Source organism: Uloborus diversus, chromosome 2 (genome assembly GCF_026930045.1).
Source record: "Uloborus diversus isolate 005 chromosome 2, Udiv.v.3.1, whole genome shotgun sequence".
In the NCBI taxonomy this organism is placed as follows: domain Eukaryota; kingdom Metazoa; phylum Arthropoda; class Arachnida; order Araneae; family Uloboridae; genus Uloborus; species Uloborus diversus.
In genome coordinates this window covers 25,508,919-25,530,067 of record NC_072732.1, presented here as the reverse complement: position 1 = coordinate 25,530,067, position 21,149 = coordinate 25,508,919, and the positions used below count along the sequence as shown (strand labels likewise).

The 21,149-nt window shown below is 36.4% G+C and overlaps 1 protein-coding gene across 1 annotated transcript in view; it reads left to right on the top strand.

Annotated features, from left to right (window-relative positions):
- The window catches only part of LOC129217786 (leucine-rich repeat protein soc-2 homolog), a 173,584-nt gene that overhangs the window by 65,886 nt on the left and 86,549 nt on the right, over positions 1-21,149 (top strand). The window contains exon 2 of the mRNA XM_054852127.1: positions 15,646-15,768. Coding sequence (XP_054708102.1) covers positions 15,646-15,768 — 123 coding nt within the window. The remainder of the gene's footprint in view (positions 1-15,645; positions 15,769-21,149) is intronic.

Genomic DNA, 21,149 nt, shown 5'->3' with positions numbered 1-21,149 from the left:
CAGGTTGATGGGGTGGGGGGGAGGTTCGTAAAAATTCGACGAGGGATGGTGGGATAACTGTAAATGTGACATCACGCATGTTGGTTCAAATAAGAACATTTTTTTCTACAATATGTTTACGTAATTTAGTATGATTTGTGAAGAGTTTAGCGGGGTAAGGTGAATTGTGATGCTTGTGGCAAAAAGGGGGAAAGGGGATAGAATATGTTGAAAATGGTGCGACACATCATTAATGGACATCTTAGTTGTCTCTCGTACAGCAAACGAAGTGTTAGTCATCTTCTTTGAGTGCTCTGTTATTGGTTAAATACAATGAGTAGGGCCTTGCCGTCATTTGCAAAGAAAATATACAAAACTTAACCTTAGGTTTTGTTTTCTGTCTACTGTCATACATTCCTATTCCTATTCAGAGTCACAACTGACTACAACTGTATTTATGTCGAGGACTGCATACTAAGTGCCTTGCCTCCATTATTTTATATACCGGTAGATGGCAGCACCATCACCGGATCGAATAGTTAATAAGAATTTAGAACTAGTCCAGGAGCTAATAGCTACCTGGTGCTAGCACCCCATAGGTATCGTTTCACTTGGAGGACATTGAGACCACGAGCATATTTAACGTCGCCCAGACCCCTTTAATGACGACGGTGGGTCTTCGACCATCGAGGTTCGAACCCAGGACCCTCCGGCCCCGAATCCGACACTCTACCACGGCCCACTGTCATCCATTTGTTTCCCAATCCGTATGCACGGATGACGGCAGAGGCCTAGCAAGAAATCCTTCTTAGGAGGGTGGTCCAGTCTGAAAATAGCTAACGCTTTTTCTTTCAATGGCTAATATATTTTAATGGCGCAGCCTGCGCCATGACCTCCCCCCTCCCCCTAGTTGGTCACCACTAGCGAACTTACTTAACTTAGTTACTTGAAAATGTAAATAGGGGCAGTGAGAGTTTCATTTTACTTGTTGTTGTTGTTGCTTATCCCACTTGGTTAGACAGAAACATCAGACCAAGTCAGTGGCGCACACAAGGGAGGGGTCGAGGGGGTCCGGACCCCTCCCATAGGCCTTGCTTTTTTTCCCCGATTGATTACGATCTTACATATCTTGTACGTAGAATAATCTCAAGCAAAAGTAACAATAATTTCAGCTCTAATAAGTTGAAAACTAAAATGATCATGTTGAAATATTTTTTTAAATATTGTGCACTTTTCCCATAACCAATTAATTTCCTATAAGAAGCAGAATGGTGATTATAAATGTATACACTGTAATAATGGTTTTTTACTTTCTTCTATATCTAATATATAGAAGAAAGTATTGGATTCGTGAAAATTTTCGAATTTCGAATTTTGACGGATTCGAACGTTTTGAGGTGTGCTGAGTTCATTTCGACTATTTTTGGAAAATGTCTGTCTGTCTGTGTGTGTGTATGTATGTATGTGTGTGTGTATGTATGTGTGTCACGTCTGTGTGTGACCAGTTTTTTGTGGCCGCTCTACAGCAAAAACTACCGAATGAAATCGAACGAAATTTAGTACACATATGTGCCCCTATGTGAACTTGTGCCCATTAGTTTTTGGCGCGAATTCCTCCAAGGGGGGTGGAGCAATGGGACGTTTTTCGAGTTACGCGGGCTTGCTATTCCTCAGGAAGTAACTGGCGGAATCAAACAAAATTTGATCCATATGTTGGTATTAACAGGAACAGGTGCTGATTCAATTTTGGTGTCAATAACTCAAACGGGGGTTGAGCTATAGAACGTTTTTTGTCGTCAATTGTGACTGCTGTATCTCAAGAAATAATGAACGGAATGAAAGAAAAATTTATCGGCAAGTAGCCCTTAGTGGGTATAAGAACTGATTTTATTTTTGTGTCAGCAGCTAAAAAGGGGGTAGCGCAATCACCCGTTCTTTTTTTCCATTTTGAGTGCCCTATCTCAAGAAGTAATGCTACGTTCTGGTTGAAATTTGGAATATATGTGAATCCATATGTAAACAGGCTTTGGTTCTATTTTGACGCCGATCGCTCCAAGAGGTGTTGATTTTTTTTTTTTTTTTTTTTTTTTTGCGAATAAAAATAGCTTTATTAATGCAACAATAAGAAAGATAAATCGTAATAGATTGTCGTCTGCGTATTTCTCGTGATTTTAATTGTATGGAAATGATCGGAAATATTATCTCAATGATTTAAAATTTTTAACTGTTGCCATCTTATGTTTGTTAACAAATAAAATATTTGTAATTAATTCAAGCAAGGCTTTTAAAATAACTTTCAATTTTCGCTCTTTGCTTTGCTTTTGCAATAATTCAGACATTGGGATGGTCGTCAAGTTTTTGCATGTGTAATTTTGTTTTTGTTGGGAATATTGCTTCCTCGTCAAGCATGGGGAGGGATCAGAAAAAAAAAAAAAGAAAAATATAGAAGAAAGTTTCGTGATGGCCACAACATACTAGTTTAATTACGAGAAAAGAAAAAGCGTAAAAAATTTTGCTTTCTGGTTATTTATTTAAGTATATTTCAGTAAATAAGGCTAATTATTTATTGAATAGTTTATTTTTTACTGCTTTTCGTTCTTGGGAATCGATAAAATCAAGTCAATATATTTGACGGCGTATTGGAGTATGATATGAGAATGAGGTTTTCAACCTTGGACCCTCCCCTTGCAAAATTCCTGTGTGCGCCACTGGACCAAGTCTATGAGCCCGTGCGCTCTCAAACCTTCCAAAGCAGTTACAGGATTGGAGTAGAGCAGAACCTCTTCACAACTGATGCAGGCAAAGATAGGGGCAGTAGTGGCAGGGCCTGATTAACGCACGGTCCGGCGGGTCCGCGGACCTGGGCACCACAAATTTAGGAGCACCAAAATAGCCTAGCCTAAATTCACTTACTTTTACTTCATTTTTTTTTTCTTTCTTTTTTTTTTTTTTTTTTTTTTTTTTTTTTTAAGCTCATTTGTCTTTTACTCAACTTTAAGGGAGAGGAGGCTCAAAAATTTTTAAAAATCAGCCTAAAACCTCATAAAGTTAAAAATATTTCGCGTAAAGAAGTCGTTGCTCCTTAGCTCTGGAATTTCAAAATAATTACTCGGATGACATAGATGAACATTTTCCAGAAGAATTAACACACTTTCAAATTTTTGCAAAAGGTAACCCTTCTCCTGGAGAATGTTTAACAAGGATAAGATCACTAAACATTACATACATTTCCGAATGTGAATTCAGCCCTGCAGCTTCTTCTTACCTTGCCTATCAGCAGCTGTTCCAGTGAACGTTCCTTTTCATTTTTGAAAAGAATCAAAAATCATTTGAGAAGCTGTGTTTCTCAATTTTATATTGTTCTCTCAATTTACGTATCAATTCTCATAATTTACAGACGTTTTCCTTATTGACCATTGAAAATTATCAAACATAAATTCCAATTATTTGATCGACACATTTGCTTCTGTTAAAGCCAGAAAGAAGCCTTTTTAAAGCTTGATGTCAGAATTAATAAGATTTTTTTTTTTTTTTTGCAGTTTTAAATTGTTTTTTTAACATTTTTTCGTCTTAAGGTAAGGCAATTTTAACTGTGATTAGTATGGTGACTATCAAGTGTTTGGTATTCAAATCCCAGTTTTCCTTTCAAATAGTAATGTTCCTTTAAAATGTATTTTCTAGTATATTAGGTTTCTAGTATGAAACATTGACTTTAAAATTGTGTGGTTTTTCTCATAAGGGGGGGGGGGGGGAGCACCAACTTCTACTCAGGACCTGGGCACCAGTTTGGCTTGATCGGGCCCTGAGTAGTGGCTTGACTCATATTGCATTTGGGACATTGAGGAAAAACTTTGAGACCAGCCATATGTCGCTGTGTTCGAGTGTATCCTGGCCAGTCCTGGCTTCATAGCCTGGCCAGTACCATTTGACCTTCTCTGCTGTTTGCCGTAAGTCAGGGCTGACCAACAGGTGGTCCGCGGGCCGCATGCGGCCCGCCAACACACATTGTTTCGCAGCGCCAACGTCTTATTCAGCATATTTCTTTTTCGACATTTTATGGTATCAAGAAGCATCCGAAACTACCCTTCTTGGTCAAGCCGGGGTCCCCAAAATTTCCTCTTGATCGCTCTTTTACTCCGTTTATTGTATTGGGAGAAAAAGGTACAGGACATCTACAAGTCAAGATCAAGCAGTCCTACCTTGCACGCTGGTGTTCAAACGAATTCCTAGAAATAGTATTGCCTCGCGCTGGCAGAGGGAGACAGGGAGGGAAGAGAGAAACATTTCAGATAAGCAAAACCTGACTGCAATTGGTCAAAAATAAAAAAAAAACCTCAATGACTCTACGGACTGAAAATAACTTCCATGTTTGGGAGCATATATTTTTGCGAAAGTGCTTTTCCGGCGATGAACTTTATCAAGAATCGCCACAGGAGCTCTCTCTTCGACAGTTCATTGTTGGATTTTCTTCGGCTGGCAACGAAAAACATCGATATTGACATTCCTGCCCTTGTAAAGAAGGCCGATTGGCCTCAGTTTTTCCATTAAAATGCAAAGGAATATTTTTATAATCCTTCTGTTTCATTGTTTTATAATTAATAATTAAACTATTAATTGTTATTTCATAAGAGGTAAGACGTTATTGTTCAACTTTTTCAAAGTGCGGCCCGCCTGGTGATCAGTGACCGAAATTCTGGCCCGTGAGCTCTTTGCAGTTGGACAGCCCTGCCCTAAGTACAGCAGCACCGGGGCGGGTTGCTTTGTACCCCTCATGCGTAGGAACCCGTCTCCATGCGGAGCAGATGTTTTGCTTGACTCGGGTTGCAATTTCTTGTAGGCAGTCATACAAGCAACAAAATTTATTGGAAAATGAAAATCAAAAGCCTTTAAACCGATGAAAGCAACTTTAGTTTTCACTTAAAGAATTTAATTCTGAACTTCAAGGGAAGGTTCTCGGCCCCCTTTTCCTACTCCGCTGATGCACGGATGTGTCATTTTTATGCAAGAATCGAAATTAGTGGTCAGCTCCCGCTGGTCTGGGACCACAAAATCATCGATCCGACTAGCAGATTATAAATCTTAATGGTTCATGATGGGACCCAGAGCCGTATCCAAGGGGAGGGTTTTAGGGGTTAAACCCCTCCCCATTGTGAAAAAAAATATGACAAATGAAGAAAATGATTGACTTAAATTAATTTTAATGTGAAAATCTATGTTTAGCGTTTTTTTTTTTCTCTCTGTCTCTCTCTCTGAAGTGTTTCTGTAATTTAACTCAGTGTTTAGTAATATAATTTGCAACTACAATAAGCTCGTTTTTGTTTAGTTTACGAGTAATTACGTATTAAGCATTATTTCAGAGCATAAAATCTGATATTCATTCTACATAATAAAAGAATTCGTGGAGTTTTTAATACTTGTTGCAATTAACTGCATAGCAAACAGATTTAATTAAAAATAAACAAACAAGGTTCAATTAAAGCAAACCTGTAAAATGAAGGAATGTCACTTGTGCAGCCAGAATTATCCTTCTAGGGGAAGAGGGGGGCGTTCAGCAGTACTTACAGGTGAATAAACGTCATACTGGGATCGAAAATTTGTCGTAAAACTAAAGTTTGTGGGGGTTAACACCCCCCCCCCCCTTTTATGAAAATCTGGACACGGGCCTGATGGGACCGAAATTTCGTTCCTGCTAACCTTTCAAAAATTTTAAGTTATCGTTTTTGAAACCGTTGAGAGAAACTTCACACCTTCATTTGCAATGTTTAAGGTTTTTTTTGCAAGAGAAGATTGATAAAGAAATTTCTGCAGAATTGAAACATAGTTTTTCGCCGCCCTACTGCCTTCCTCCCAAACAACTACAGTGGACTTTCTCTATTCTCTGAACACTCATTGGACCGAACAAAAGTGTTCAGATTATGGGGGTGTTCATTATAGAGGGTGACTGGATAAAGCGTGTACATGTATTTAATTGCATTATTGGACTATGTTCAGTACTTTGCCCAGTCAGCAATACCAGTTACTGAGATATAGGTGCTGAATTTAGGATTGGTGACTAGTTCAATGTCTAATTCAACTCAGTAGGACCTAAACTCTTGCATTAATTTACGTCTTTTTCAGTTAAAAAAGTTGAACGTAACATTCAACAATAAAATATTTCACTGCAGCTACCGGTACAATACCTGAAATGAAAAAAAAAAAATACAAAAAGAAAATTAATTTGAATTCTGAAATTTTGAATTCAAATTATGTTTTTCGCAATCACGAACTGAGACAGGACCCTACTCATTGGAGTTATTGTTTCTAGAAACGGCTCCTATCCCCCCCCCCCCCCAAGACTGCCTCTCCTCCTGGGCGGTTACGTGTGCATAGCTGTGTGTGTGTGTGCGTAGACCTGTGTATATGCACGTAGGCGTGTGTGAGTGTTTGTGTGTGAAGTCGTGTGTGTGTATGTGTGTGAACGTGCATGTGTGTAGGACATGGACGCCTCCGACCAGGAGATCGGATAGCTCAAAACCGGAGCAGCCGCGCCGCGCCGCCAGCAGAGGACGGTGGGCGGTGGTGCTGGTGTTCCTGGTCCAAGTTGAAAAAGGCACGGACGCCAAAAACGGTCAAATGAGAACAATAAGCAATCGTGATTGCTCAAAAAAATTAATCTGTTTTTGCACTGTGTATTCCCATGCAAGGTATGTGTTATCATCCAAGTGAAAATGTTTACGGGTGATTTTCAGCCGCATTTTGCTTGAAGGTAATCATACTTTAAAGGACTTGGATACATCTTGATACAACGATTGGATTCTTGAAATATAGTTCAGTAGCAGAAACTTCAGGCTTACATTGCTCTGCTATATTTCATGTGATACAGTAATATCCAGAAAAAATAATTTTTCTTTTTCCTCTCTCCATCAATCATTGTGATAAAATCGGGAATGTATTTCAGGCTTTCCACCTTGTTTCATAGAAATTATTCCGGAGTACCGATTGTGAGCATGTTCAGCATGTAGAAATTATAACTGAAGGGCAGTGGCGTAGCGAGAAAAAATCCTTAGGGGGGGGGTTAATTTTTTCTGTAGGTTAAAGTATATATATATATATATATATATATATATATATATATATATATATATATATATATATATATATATATATATATATATATATATATATATATATATATATATTCATGTATATATATGTATGTATGTATGTGTATATATATATATATGTATATATATGTATGTATGTATGTATGTATGTGTATATATATATATATATATATATATATATATAATTCTTTATCAATTAAACAACAATTGACATTATAAACGAATCTTCAGGTTCGACTGAAAAATGATTTTTTTGGGCTCTTGGGGTTTTTTGACCCCCTATCCCCCCCCATAGCTACGCCACTGCTGAAGGGGGTTAAGAATAGTTTTCATAATACTGGGGTGTTGAGAGTACAGAGAGGTCAGCCTATGTTAAGTCTAAGGAGTTTCGCCGGGACCATCACAATGTGTTGAGAATATGGGGTCAGTGGCGCACACAGGAATTTTGCAAGGGGAGGGTCCACGGTCATAAGTCCCATTCCTATATCATACCCCAATACGCCGTCAAACATATTGACTTGACACAATCAGTTATCCAACGTTTTGAAGCACAAAAGTGGGATAACTGATTGTTTTAATTTTCAGCACAAAGGTATTTATTTGTTACTAGCCGCCTGCGGCGACCAGCTGGTCCGCCTTTTTACGCCATTCGCCTTTTTGCGCCAGAGTTGCCGCCTTCGGCGGCTGCTTAGACAATTTAGCAACGGTATTAATCAATGTTTTTCTCTTTTTTCTCAATATTATCATTCGCCTTTTTACACCGATGTTGCCGCCTTCGGCGGCTGCTTAAACAAATTTCGTGGCGGTATCAATCAATCTATATCTATGTATATCATTAGTAGTTTGAATAAAATATTTTCTAGATCTATCTCCAGTTCCGTCGTTTGGAATATTTTTAAAGGAGGGGGAGACACGAACGACGTACTCTTCATGCAAATTTTGTCGAAAAATAACAAAAAGCACTTCCACTTTTATGTGAAAGCATTGTTTTTTCAAAGTCATGGTGTGTGTGGGGGGGGGGGGCACTGACACCCAGTTGAAATTCCTTAAATGACGGGCATGCCTTTTTCTTGCTGTCCATCTGCTATATCGAACTCTATATTTGTCTATCTATCAATCTATACGATCTGCGCATGTCTACCTCCTGACAGTACAATCTTTTTTTATTTATATAAGTATTAAGTCGAAAGCAAAAACATTTTTTGTCCACTCAACCTCTATCTATCTCTGTATCTACCTAACCTAACCGCCAATTCGTAACAGAAACGAAGATCATGCAAAAAATCGCGGGCTTTATTTATTTAATCAAAGTAGCCCTCAAAAATAAAGGCACTATGTTCCCCGTAAGTGTTCAAAAAGTAGCTCTTGCAAAAAAAAAAAAAAAAAGGTGAAGAGAAGGCAAACGATTTCAGTTGGATCACGTGATGAGGTAAGCTCGGAATCAGCCGGCGAGCGAACAGCTCGCGTTGTGTTCTGCCAATAAAAAAATTGTAAAAAAAAAACTATTGCGTATTTTTCAAAACTTTTTTCTTCTGAAGGGGGCGGAATGTTTTTACTATTACCGACTAAAATTTTAGAATTGAGGGTTCAATACTTGTCGCAGGATGGGTTTCGAAAAAAACTAAACCCAGAAAAAAATGTAAAATAAAGGTTTTTTCAAAAATCTATAAAAAATACAAAAATTGCTCTATCTTCAAAATTTTTTTATTTATCATATTTAAAATTAAATTTCCTACACAATAGTACAAAAAATATCCGTCTGGCGCGATTGGTTCGGGATCTGTGAGGTCAAAAGTACTAAAAAGTGCTAAAAATAACATAAAACATTAAATAACTTTTTTTCTAATAAAAATATCAAAAATCGAAGCCCGAGGTGCACATTTTCAGCAAAAACTGCACCTGTGTACCTAATTTCATCTTTCTAGGCCTTACCGTTTTCCCAGGATGCGCGCCACAAACACACACACACACACACACACAAACATCTTGTTTTATTATATGTATAGAAGAAGAAGATATTGACTTGATTTTGTCTATTCACGAGAACGAAACACAGCAAAAAATAAACTAATGAATAAATAAAAAAAAAAGCAAAATAGTTTACGCTTTTCCGTTTCTCATAATTGAAAAATTGATTCACTTTTATAGAATCTCATTTTAATCTGTAATTACAAAACTAAAAACATAGTTATTACAGTGTATTCATTTATAATCACCATCCTGCTTCTTATAGGCATTTCGTTATAGGAAAAGTGCACAATATTAAAAAAAATCTTTTAACCTTTGTTTGAAATTATTCTAGATATTAAATACATAGAATCGTAATCAATCGGGGAAAAAAAAGCAAGACCTATGGGAGGGGTCCGGACCCCCTGGACCCCTCTCTTGTGTGCGCCACTGTATGGGGTGTACACATTAGAGAGTGTTCAGATAGAGAGAGTGTATTGTACACAGATATGATTTTGCTGGTTTAAATTTTGTACCGCAGTTGGTGAACAAAAAAACTGCCCGTTGTTTCCTTCTCTTCCCAGTCGCACATCAGACGTGTCTGTTGAAAACTGCCCATTTGTCATATTAACATTGTTTTAGGGGCATTCCAAGGTATTTTTGATATTTATGTAGAGTCCGTAACGTGACCTTTTTTGCCATAACTTTTTAATTTACTGTTTGATTAGCATATTATTTTATTTTGATCTTGTCCTACCAACACACCCAGCTCAAATTAAAATAATTTGCAAATCATGCGGTAAATTAAAAAGTTATGGCAAAAAAAGGTCACGTTACGGACTCTACATAATGTCAAAAATACTGTGGAATGCCCCTTTAATGTTTTTGTCTTTTTTATTTAATTTTTCATTCTTGAAAACCAGGGCGCAAGAATGGACCACTAAAAGTAAATACGAACGCTGTGATATTTTATAGTTATTGGTCCGTTGGACTAGTGACTTATTTTTAAAAATCTCTACCCCTGTTTTTACGTCTATATTTGCACTTTAATATCGGCTTTTAGTTTTTACTAGTGGTATCCGCACGGCTTTGCCCGTAATAGAAAATTAAAAGGTCTTTTCGTTCGCCTGTATATTTACAAATAATATATGGTGAATTTTCTCGCCAATTGGCTTGTACCCATGTTACGGTTCCACGTTATGATAATTTCGTATCTCGCCAATTGGCTTGTGCCCATGTTACGGTTCCACGTTATGATAATCTCGTAATTTACTCGTCCATCTTATGATATTTTTGTTCTTAAAATTGGATTGGAAAAAGAACCACATCGAATTTTCGAAAAATCGCTTCGAGGTGCACACCCCCATGGTACAAACTAACTTTGTGCCAAATTTCATGAAAATCGGCCGAACGGTCTAGGCGCTATGAGCGTCACAGAGGTCCTGACAGACAGAGGGACATTCAGCTTTATTATTAGTAATAATACTAATAATAATAAAGAAGATAAAGATACATTTGAATATAAGGAAGGAACCTTTATGCATTTGAAACTGATTTGTGCAAAAGGGGGGGGGGTAGTCAGTGGCGTAACCATGGGGGGATAGGGGGGTTTGAACCCCCCCATGAGCCCCAAAAATTTATATATATATATATATATATATATATATATATATATATATATATATGTGTGTGTGTGCTGTATAAACTCGAGGGCATAGCTTTATTTTAAACTTCAGAAAAAACTACCCCCCCCCCCCCCAAGGATTTTTTCTTGCTACGCCACTGGGGGTAGTTACGCGTGCATCCGGGCTCAGGTTGCCTTGCACGTCTTAAGGCATGACATGAGAGAAAAGAAAAACTTGATATTGGAAAAAAAAATGAATTACTATTCTAAAATTTTATTGTTTCAAATTTCTTAATGTATTGAACAGAAAGTGCTTCCGATCCTGGTCTATTGGTGTTTCACTCGAGGAAGGGGGGGGGGGGGGTAGCCGGTTGCCCTCTGACTTTGGAAAATTAATTTATTGTCATGTAAGTGAGCGTGGTTTTTGTTTCAGGTATTTGCGTTGGGTAAGTACCCCTCCCCCCTCTCCCGGAGGAGAGATTCAAAATGACGGGCCTGTCGCGATCTTCAGTCGGCTGCTCCAGTTTTTCCGAAAGTGACGTATGTCAACTCGAATTGCGTCTTCGATACCAAATCGATGAAGATGGCGCCACCGAAATTAGCCACTGTCACCAAAATATATCAGATTTTGGATGTATAGTTATTCATTTACTAGTCTTCATAAGTTTCGAAAACTGCGAACGCGTAGCACTAATCTCTCGGTCAACGCACTTGTTGGACCGCTTCCAAGGCCTCGGAGAGACTCCTTCCAACCCAGATGGCCCCCGGGATTCTCGTGACGTCAGGAAGATGCATTCTTATGTAAGAAAGGTGGAGTTTATGGGCCGACGTCACGGAAAGTAGTCCCGCCCTTTTGCGTTTAATTGGCTCGATCGTTTCAGATGTGGCCAATGAGGAGCGAAGTAGAAACTGTGATTCCTGATGCATACCGTGAGCTATGTGTAGTACAATTTCTTCATGCCAATTGGTTTAATCAAATTGCTCGTATTTTGCTACGGAATCCCATAAGTGTTGATGCAATCCCACTCAAACATTTCAAATGATTTTAATTTTACTAATTCTGTTCATGTTGGCAAAAAATATTTAGCAAATATTTTCGTGTTTAAGTCGCATTAGCATATTTTGGTAGTTAGTATAAATTGGAAAAAAAAAATACAATCGCTCTATTTTTTTTTCATTCTTCTTTTTTAAAAGTGTATATTTTGGTGGTTAATAACGGGGGGGGGGGACAATTTTTCTAATTTTTTTCGTCCATAGTATTTATTCGTCCATGGCGATATTTTTATGTTTTTTTGTTAAACTGGCCATTTTAACGTAATTTTTTAAAGTGCTTATAAAAATAATAGTTATAAGTATGTAGGATGGTCAACTGTTTAGAAAATCTGAAAATCAGTACAACAGTTTTTAATTTTGTATCTTAAAAACAAATGCATAAAATAAAAGCTTAACTGTTTCAAAGAAACGATTTTAAATGTAAATGAATACAGTGCAAACTTCAAAAACTTTTTGAACAGGTTTTGAACACGGAGACTTGCTCCTCTTTTTAGGACACTTTGAAGCATTATTTTTGGAATAGTTTTCAAAATATTGGGGTTTTCGGAAAGTAATTTCGTTTTTTTCCCGACAGTACAGTACTTTATACCTAGGCCTTTCAAATGGTCATAAATGCTTCAATTAAAAAAATTAAAAAATCTTTTAACGAATCATTCCATTTCAATTCAGGCAGGCAAGATGAACCAGTCATATGACCATCACCGAATTTTTTTATTTTTTTTTTATTTTTTTTTTACTAGAGCAGTTACAACTAAGGGGCATATGAAATATCCCAAAAGGATTTGGCAAGAAAAATTTTTTTTCTTCAGTTACAGCCTAAAATTCTGCACAAAGTCGGCCATTTTAGAAAAAAAAAACCCCCAGCAAAACACTCGATTTGAGTTGGGCACTATATCAATAATATTTAAACTATTTGAATAATAATAATTATTTTTTTTAAATAAATAAGGGCCCATTTTTCATCTAAACATCGTTTTTGAAAATTTAGTTGGGTTTAATGATTTAAAATAAAAAATTGTGATAAAAAACCTGCATTTTTACCGAATTTATGATTTTTTTTGCTCATGCAGAACAAGTTTTTTTTTTTTTACTAAATGAAGATGGCAGTCTAAAGTCCTTATATGATAGTTTCATAACATATTTTATTATTTTTCTCAGACGCATACAGCCTTATAAATAAAATTTGAAAATTTTCAGAAATTAACGATTTTTGAAGTGAAATTTCTCAAAAAAACCCCATTTTTTTAAAAATCTAAAAACTGTCTCATTTAAACTCCTTTTAATGTTTAGCAAGTGGATATACTCCACATTCCGCGTTTTTTCTCATAAAATGTTTTAGGACTTTTTGAAAGTGATCATATCGCCCATGGCATGCATGTGAAATGAAAATATCTAATAATTTCCTTCACTGAAATTCTGATGTATTAATGTCTAGTAGTTGCAATAACAATGCGCTTTATTTTATCAGTAACGACTAAAATCTTCTTGACTTTTGATAAATATGTGTGAAACGAACTGGGCCGTCTCCGGGGGGGGGGGGGTTCTACACCCCCAGTTTTTTAGAAATGGGACTGCCAATTTCATTTTAGCGATACAACAAACGAAGAAAAGGGGAAAATCTTCGTTGTTTTAAAAAATTAAAATAGTAATTATAAATGAACAATTGAAGCAATAGTGACAAAAAGTATTTTTTCTGTAAAATTTGAATAGAAAGTGTAATTATAAAATACAACTTAGCAATATCCATAATTCTCTTTTATTAAGATTATCTAAATAAGGGCCGCGGAAATGTACGCTTCAAAAATGTTTTAGCTAATACTGATTAACTTTACTTCTATTAATTATCTATCAAATGGAGTAAAAATAACTTTCGGGGAGATTGAAATTCTTGAGTAAGATTTCTGCAATGCTGCGAAACGATACATAAGAGAATTTCCCAGAGATTGCTAGAAATTTCGGCATTACCATGGGGCTCTATGTGACAAATGAACATCTTCACTTCCATTTCATAAATTCCCCTTGTTTCTTTCGTGTTGTTCCATCGCCTATTTTCGTTAAATCAGAACGATCATCGAATGAAAATTAAGATCATGAAATTTCTCCAAAAATCTTCATCCGAAAGTTTTCCAATGGGGTTGTTTCCTTCAGTCAAAAGTAGTTCTTTTTGTCACTGAAATTAATAGAATAATAAAAAAAAAAATATGGACCCAGAAAATACTTTCATTTTCCCAACAGCTATTTTTTAATTATTTTTTTTAATGTTCGATTTTTGAAACAAGGCGTGGTCTTGATGACGTCGCAAATGATGCACTTTGTCGCATCTTTCTACCGCGTTTCCACGTTATGATAATCAAGAAGCGAATTAAAATTGCGCTGTACGCTTGCTATCAACGATATCGTTGCCAATACACGTGAGTAAAGACGCGAGTTAAATATTTTCTCTGTGAATGGCAACACAGCATGCCTTTTCATCATTTGTGATGTCACCGGACAGAAGCATAAACATTGAAAGCGCACCGATTTAAGTATTTTTTTTTTTTAATATTGAACTTAAACAAATTATTTAAAAAATGGACGGATCCTTGTTTTTAAGCATGCTCTTTCAGAAAAAAAAAATACTTTTAAAATTTTAAAAACGACCCCATTGGCGACTCCATCATTGGCAGCACATCTCGCGTTTGGCGCAGTCGTAGTTTCCTCCAAAACTGTCGATGGAATAATACATTATGCTCTTCCATTTTGTGTTGAAATTGTACTTTCACCTCACCAAAGGAAGCATTACTTACAATAAATAAGTAAATAAATAAATAAAAAATAATAATCTAATGGTACTTTGATGATATTTCTTTCCTGGGAATTATTGAATTTTGTATCAAAGTTTGTTGGAATTGGTATGGGAGGGCAGCAGGCCCGTGTCCAGATTTTCATAAAGGGAGGGGTTTTAATCTTACCTAGGGGGGGGGGGGAGAATTCAATCCCTCACAACCTTTAGTTTTACTACAAATTGTCGATCCCAGTATGGCGTTTATGCACCTGTTAGTCCTGATGTACCCCCCCCCCCTTCCCCTAGAAGAATAATTCTGGCTGCTCAAGTGACCAAAGAATTCCTTCATTTTACAGGTTCACTTTTATCAAACCTTGTTTGTTTGTTTCTTTTTAATTAAATCTGTAAACTATGCGGTTTATTGCAACAAGTATTAAAAACTCTCTACGAATTCTTTTTATGCAAGAGAATACATACCAGATTTTATGTTCTGAAATAATGCTTAGAACGAGCTTATTGTAGATGCAAATTACATTACTAAACACCATCACTAATACATCTTCATAGCTGCAACACATGCCAAATTCATCATTACCTCCTTACAATAAGCAATATTAATGCTTTGTATTGGCACGGTTCTACCACCACAGTTTTTTCAAATTATTATTTCAGTCGGCAAAGCTTTAACAGTTGTAAATTACTTAACATTTGAATCTTATGCAAAATTTTTTAAGTTATAAGAGAAAGAAATGCAAGCGTTTAGGTCCAACTGAGTTGAATAAGAGGGAAAAAAATACAGAATTACTGAGTTAAAATTACAGAAAAACTTCAGAGAGAAAGGGGGGGGGGACGTTAAACGCAGGCTTTCACATTAAAGTTGATTTAAGTCGATCGTTTTCTTCATTTGACATACTTTTTTTTTTCAATAGGAGGGGTTTAACCCCTAAAACCCTCCCCTTGGACACGGCTCTGGAGGGCAGAATTGTATGGCTGTGCGACAACACATTTCAATTTGTGAAGAAAGATAAAACTTAGTCAAATTTTCAACATTTTCTTTTGAAATATGGTTAAAATCTGAACTAAATAAAAATATTGAAGTGATAAAATTAATAAGCGACTATAAAAATGCGAAAATAATCTTCAAAAAATTAACTATTCTTTTTCTTTTTCCCCAGAAGGAACACACGTCTTGCTGTCACGTGGAGTGTTGCGGAAGAGGAGGCGGCGCGGGGGACAACAACGAGCACCACGAGCACCCTCCGGCGGCCGAGATCGAAATGAGGGAAAGAATATTTCCGGTACATAAATAACCTCCTAAAGTACCCTCCTCCCCTATAGTTCATTCACCGAGAATTGATAGAGGAAGTAAAGTGGGTTGCTGTTTGGCCACAACATATGCCTCTGTTCATAGACTAATAATAAGAGTAGACCGAGCTATGGCAACCCTTTTGCTGCTCATAAACCAAACCATGTGATTGGTGGATATCCTAGCAACAGCGGGCGTTAATCGTAGCAGACGATCAACGCCAGCGCGAAATAAAATAAATAGAATTGATGGAACACGGAAGAATGATCTTTTATGGAGTCCGATTTGTAAATTTGTTATTCTAAGTTGTAAATATTTTGTTAATGTAGTGAGTTTTTCGTTTAGATCGTATTGTGCATTTTCTTTAGTTAATTTCAATAACTCTCTAAGCAATTAAAAATGCAAGCGCCCAAAAAGAATCGGCAAACGGTAAGATTTTTACCTAAAATTTCAATTCAAGATACCGATTAGTACATTTTTGCGTTTACGCCATTACGTTCACGCCAACGCTGACGTAGCAGCTCCAAATGAAATAAAAGTTACTGAAAACTGTGATCAAAAACTAATGCCAAAATAATGCATAGCTAAAAGAAAAACAATTCAATCTCTGCACCTGGAAAAAAAATTATAACGAAATTACATTACGTCTTAAAATGCATATCGAGTGTCAAACTATAGATAATGTTGCCATCTAGCAACCATGCCGCGAAAGTTTTCGCCAAGCCTTCCACCAGTCACATGATGTATCCATGAACAATTTTTTTTCATCAGCAAGTCTGGGAAAGCTCGGTCTACTCTTATTATTAGTCTATACCTCTGTTATTAATTACTCACTGGATTGGCGGTTTTTCTCAGGTACATTTTGCTTATCTGTTTGGTGCTGCTTCCGTAATGCCATCGCCAATCAGATAACGGTATCGCCAAGTATCCTGTTGCTTTGTATACTTCCACTGTCAGTTCTCGCTGAATTCAATATAGTTGTGGACAAACTTTGAGTTTAGTTACAAAATCGTTCGCAATTTCGGGATTTTGGTGTTCCTTGTTCTAAACCATTCCCAGATTTAAAGAACAAATTATTTCAAAACTTTCATGTATTGAATCTACAAAGAAAACTGCTGAGCTTTCATTGTAGGGGAATGTGGGGCAAAGTGAAATATTAGGAAGTAGGGAAATGGAGAAATATATACAGTCTGAGTAAAAATTTTAAGACCAGTACATTTTTTTTTTTTTGAGAAATTGGACATGTCTTTAACTGAGGATTAAAACATAATTTGAGTGATAATTATTAACCTTAAATACAAGCAAAAAAAACGACAAAACAATCATTTGTAATTATTTTATCATCAGCAAATACTACAGATCAATATTTGAGCCTGAAGGAGCCGAGTAAAATCTTTAAGGGCAACATAGAAAAAAGCACAGGAAGAAAGAAATACAAGCATTTAGAATCTTATGTGCAGGAGCCATTTCTTCGAATTACTTCAAATATTCTTGTTTGCATAAATGAAACTAGTTTTTGACAAAGTTCGAGATCTGTTTGATACCATTCGTCTTCGATAGTATATTTCAGCTCTATTGATGAAGTAAAATGTCTCCCATTTGCATAAACTCTTCTTACTAACTACCAAACGGCACGAACTTGAGGGTCACAGATCTGGATAAAATTTTGGATTTAGGTTAATTCCCACTACATATGAACCCAGGTGAAGCGGTTTGACTGCATAGGTCCTAGTTCGCTAGTAATTGGGGTCCAAAGTTTCTAGTTTGACTCCAGAAAAGCAATGGTTTTCCTTTGAAATAAACCTTTTCTTGCTCTTTTCTCGATATTGCATTGCAGTATCGCATAACTGAATGCATTCACAGTATAAAATAAATTTCACTGCCCCTACGTTGTATTAGCAAGAGATGCGACAGATGTTAGGAGAGCAAATACTGTGCCAAGTTTAAAATTCCAAAGAAAACGCTATCGCAGTTTCGGAGCCAAACAAGCAAATTTAGAACCACCTTGTTACCGAACTAAAGCCTATGCACTCAAACTATTTTACTTGGGCTCATATCTAGTGCGAATTGACCTAAATCCAGAATTTTATACAGATTCGTGAGCCTCAAGATTTTGCCGTCTGAACCACACTAATTGGCAGGACTCCAGAGAATTGCAATGGAGTTTTATTGAAATTGGAAACTTTGAGACAATATCTACCCTTCCAAGACATTCGGCGTCTCTTTTCTGTACAACAAAGGAGGGGGAGGGGAGATTTATTCTGTGTTATGAATGCATTTAATTGGCTCATACTGCAATGCAAATGCCAGAAAACAGTTTAAAAAAAATTAATTTCAAAGGAAAAACCATTGCTTCTCTGGACTCAAATAACAACTTTGGACACCCGTTGCAGGTCAAACCGCTTCACATGGGTTCATATCTAGTGGGAATTAACCTAAACCCATAATTTCGTTTAGATCTGTGACCCTCAAGTTCGTGCCATTTGGTAGTAAGTCGCCAAATAAGTACTCGATTGGTTTGAGATCTAGAACTTAGCTGGCTATTTCAAAGTTTCAACATTGTTGATTTTTAACCAATTATGTGTACTGTTACTCGAATGGGTAGTGGCATTGTCTTCGAGATATTTCCGATTTTCTCCAGCAATTAATTCAGCTTTTGATAAAAGATGACTTGGGAGGACATTTTGATATGCTTGCGAATACATCTTACCCGAAACAAACGCAATTGAGCCCATACCATTGTAAGAAAATTACCCCCAAGTCATGACAGAGCCTCCACCCAATTGGTGCTTGGAGAATTTTCTTTTTCTTTTCGTAAATCATGCCAATAGTACTTCCATCCGTCTGGTCCATCCAAGTTCCACTTCTTTTCATCAGAAAAAAATATTTGTATTCATTGGTTATCCCAGGTCATGACTTTTTGGCTGAAGTTCAAACGCTCTATTTTGTGCCTATTCAGTAACTGGCTTAGCCAATTTTGCTACGTAAACAAAACTTTCACACCTTCTAAATCTCTACATAGTATAAAATGAAGTGTCCAAAAAGCTTCTGTGTGTTTGAACTCGCAAGACTCGAGAACTACCCGGCCGATTTCGCTGAAATTTTCACAATTTGTTCCTTTAGGTCCTGAGGTTTGCAGACCAGTTCGAAAACTAGTATGTTGTGGCCATCACGAAACTTTCTTCTATATTTTTCTTTTTTTTTCTGATCCCTCCCCATGCTTGACGAGGAAGCAATATTCCCAACAAAAACAAAATTACACATGCAAAAACTTGACGACTATCCCAATGTCTGAATTATTGCAAAAGCAAAGCAAAGAGCGAAAATTGAAAGTTATTTTAAAAACCTTGCTTGAATTAATTACAAATATTTTATTTGTTAACAAACATAAGATGGCAACAGTTAAAAATTTTAAATCATTGAGATAATATTTCCTATCATTTCCATACAATTAAAATCACGAGAAATACGCAGACGACAATCTATTACGATTTATCTTTCTTATTGTTGCATTAATAAAAATATTTTTATTCGCAAAAAAAAAAAAAAAAAAATCAACACCTCTTGGAGCGATCGGCGTCAAAATTGAACCAAAGCCTGTTTACAAATGGATTCACATATATTCCAAATTTCAACCAGAACGTAGCATTACTTCTTGAGATAGGGCACTCAAAATGGAAAAAAAGAACGGGTGATTGCGCTACCCCCTTTTTAGCTGTTGACACAAAAATAAAATCAGTTCTTATACCCACTAAGGGCTACTTGCCGATAAATTTTTCTTTCATTCCGTTCATTATTTCTTGAGATACAGCAGTCACAATTGACGACAAAAAACGTTCTATAGCTCAACCCCCGTTTGAGTTATTGACACCAAAATTGAATCAGCACCTGTTCCTGTTAATACCAACATATGGACCAAATTTTGTTTGATTCCGCCAGTTACTTCCTGAGGAATAGCAAGCACGCGTAACTCGAAAAACGTCCCATTGCTCCACCCCCCTTGGAGGAATTCGCGCCAAAAACTAATGGGCACAAGTTCACATAGGGGCACATATGTGTACTAAATTTCGTTCGATTTCATGCGGTAGTTTTTGTTGTAGAGCGGCCACAAAAAACTGGTCACACACAGACGTGACACACATACATACACACACACACACATACATACACACACATACACACACACACACACACACACAGACAGACAGACATTTTCCAAAAATGGTCGAAATGAACTCAGCACACCTCAAAACGTTCGAATCCGTCAAAATTCGAAATTCGAAAATTTGCACGAATCCAATACTTTCTTCTATATATTAGATATAGAAGAAAGTAAAAAAATCGATGAACAGTTCTTTTTTTATTCCAATTTAGGCCCAATTTTCACATAAATTCCCGAATATGGGGGTTAAAAATTACTTGCAATTAGTAATATTATATATCGTTGAAAAGGGAAGAATTTTCCGCGTTCTACGCAATTTGTTCCAACGCTCTAACTTAATTGCGGCGGGAGTTATTTTTTTTTTTAGCTTGAATTTGTTTAGGCTTAGCTGAAATTTAGGCACTACTTTCTTCATTAAATTTATCAATAAAAAGTGAATGAATTGTCCTACAGTTTTCGTTTTGACACCATTGAAAAGAGCTACCTTTTTTACTCCAGATCTAACTCGACCTATGGTCAGAAGTTTAATTCTCTATCTCCATTAGAAAAAAAGTTACAAGCGAATTAAATAAAGTTCAAAAATCTGTTCTCTATTCAAGTTTTTAACCATTTTATTTTGCGTTTCCACGGTAACGCTTTTCGAATCCATTGTTTCTATCTTTCTTATTTTTAATTCTGAAACTTATTTTATTTAGTGTTTCCATAGTTACGCTTTTTAAATCCATCTTTCTCATTTTATTTTAATTTCTTAAAAGTATTTTAATATCTGTCGTCATTGTTTGGAGTTGAAATTTAGCATGATGATTTTTTTTTCTTTTATTTATGCCTGATTGTTGAATATACGTCACTTGACACAATTTTTGTTTTCAAAATAGACCGGGCAAAGTCGGGCAAGGCAGCTAGTGTGTTATATATCGTTTTTTGACAAACATTTAAGCCTGTCGCCTGAATAAGTTTCCTGGTTGAGTACTTCCTAGTTGATGTAAGTTTGCAAACACTTCTTTCCTCACGCGAAGACTTCCACCAGACTCTAGATCTTCCACCGAGATTTTTTTACCATAATTGTCTTTCAATCTCAATAAATTATCGACCACAGTCTTTGATCTTCCTATTTTTTTTCGCAATAGTACGGCTACTCATCCCCGTTGGAGAAAAAGCTTCAATGTGCCCTCTTTCACGATCAGTTAACTTCTTACCTTTCGACATCTTCA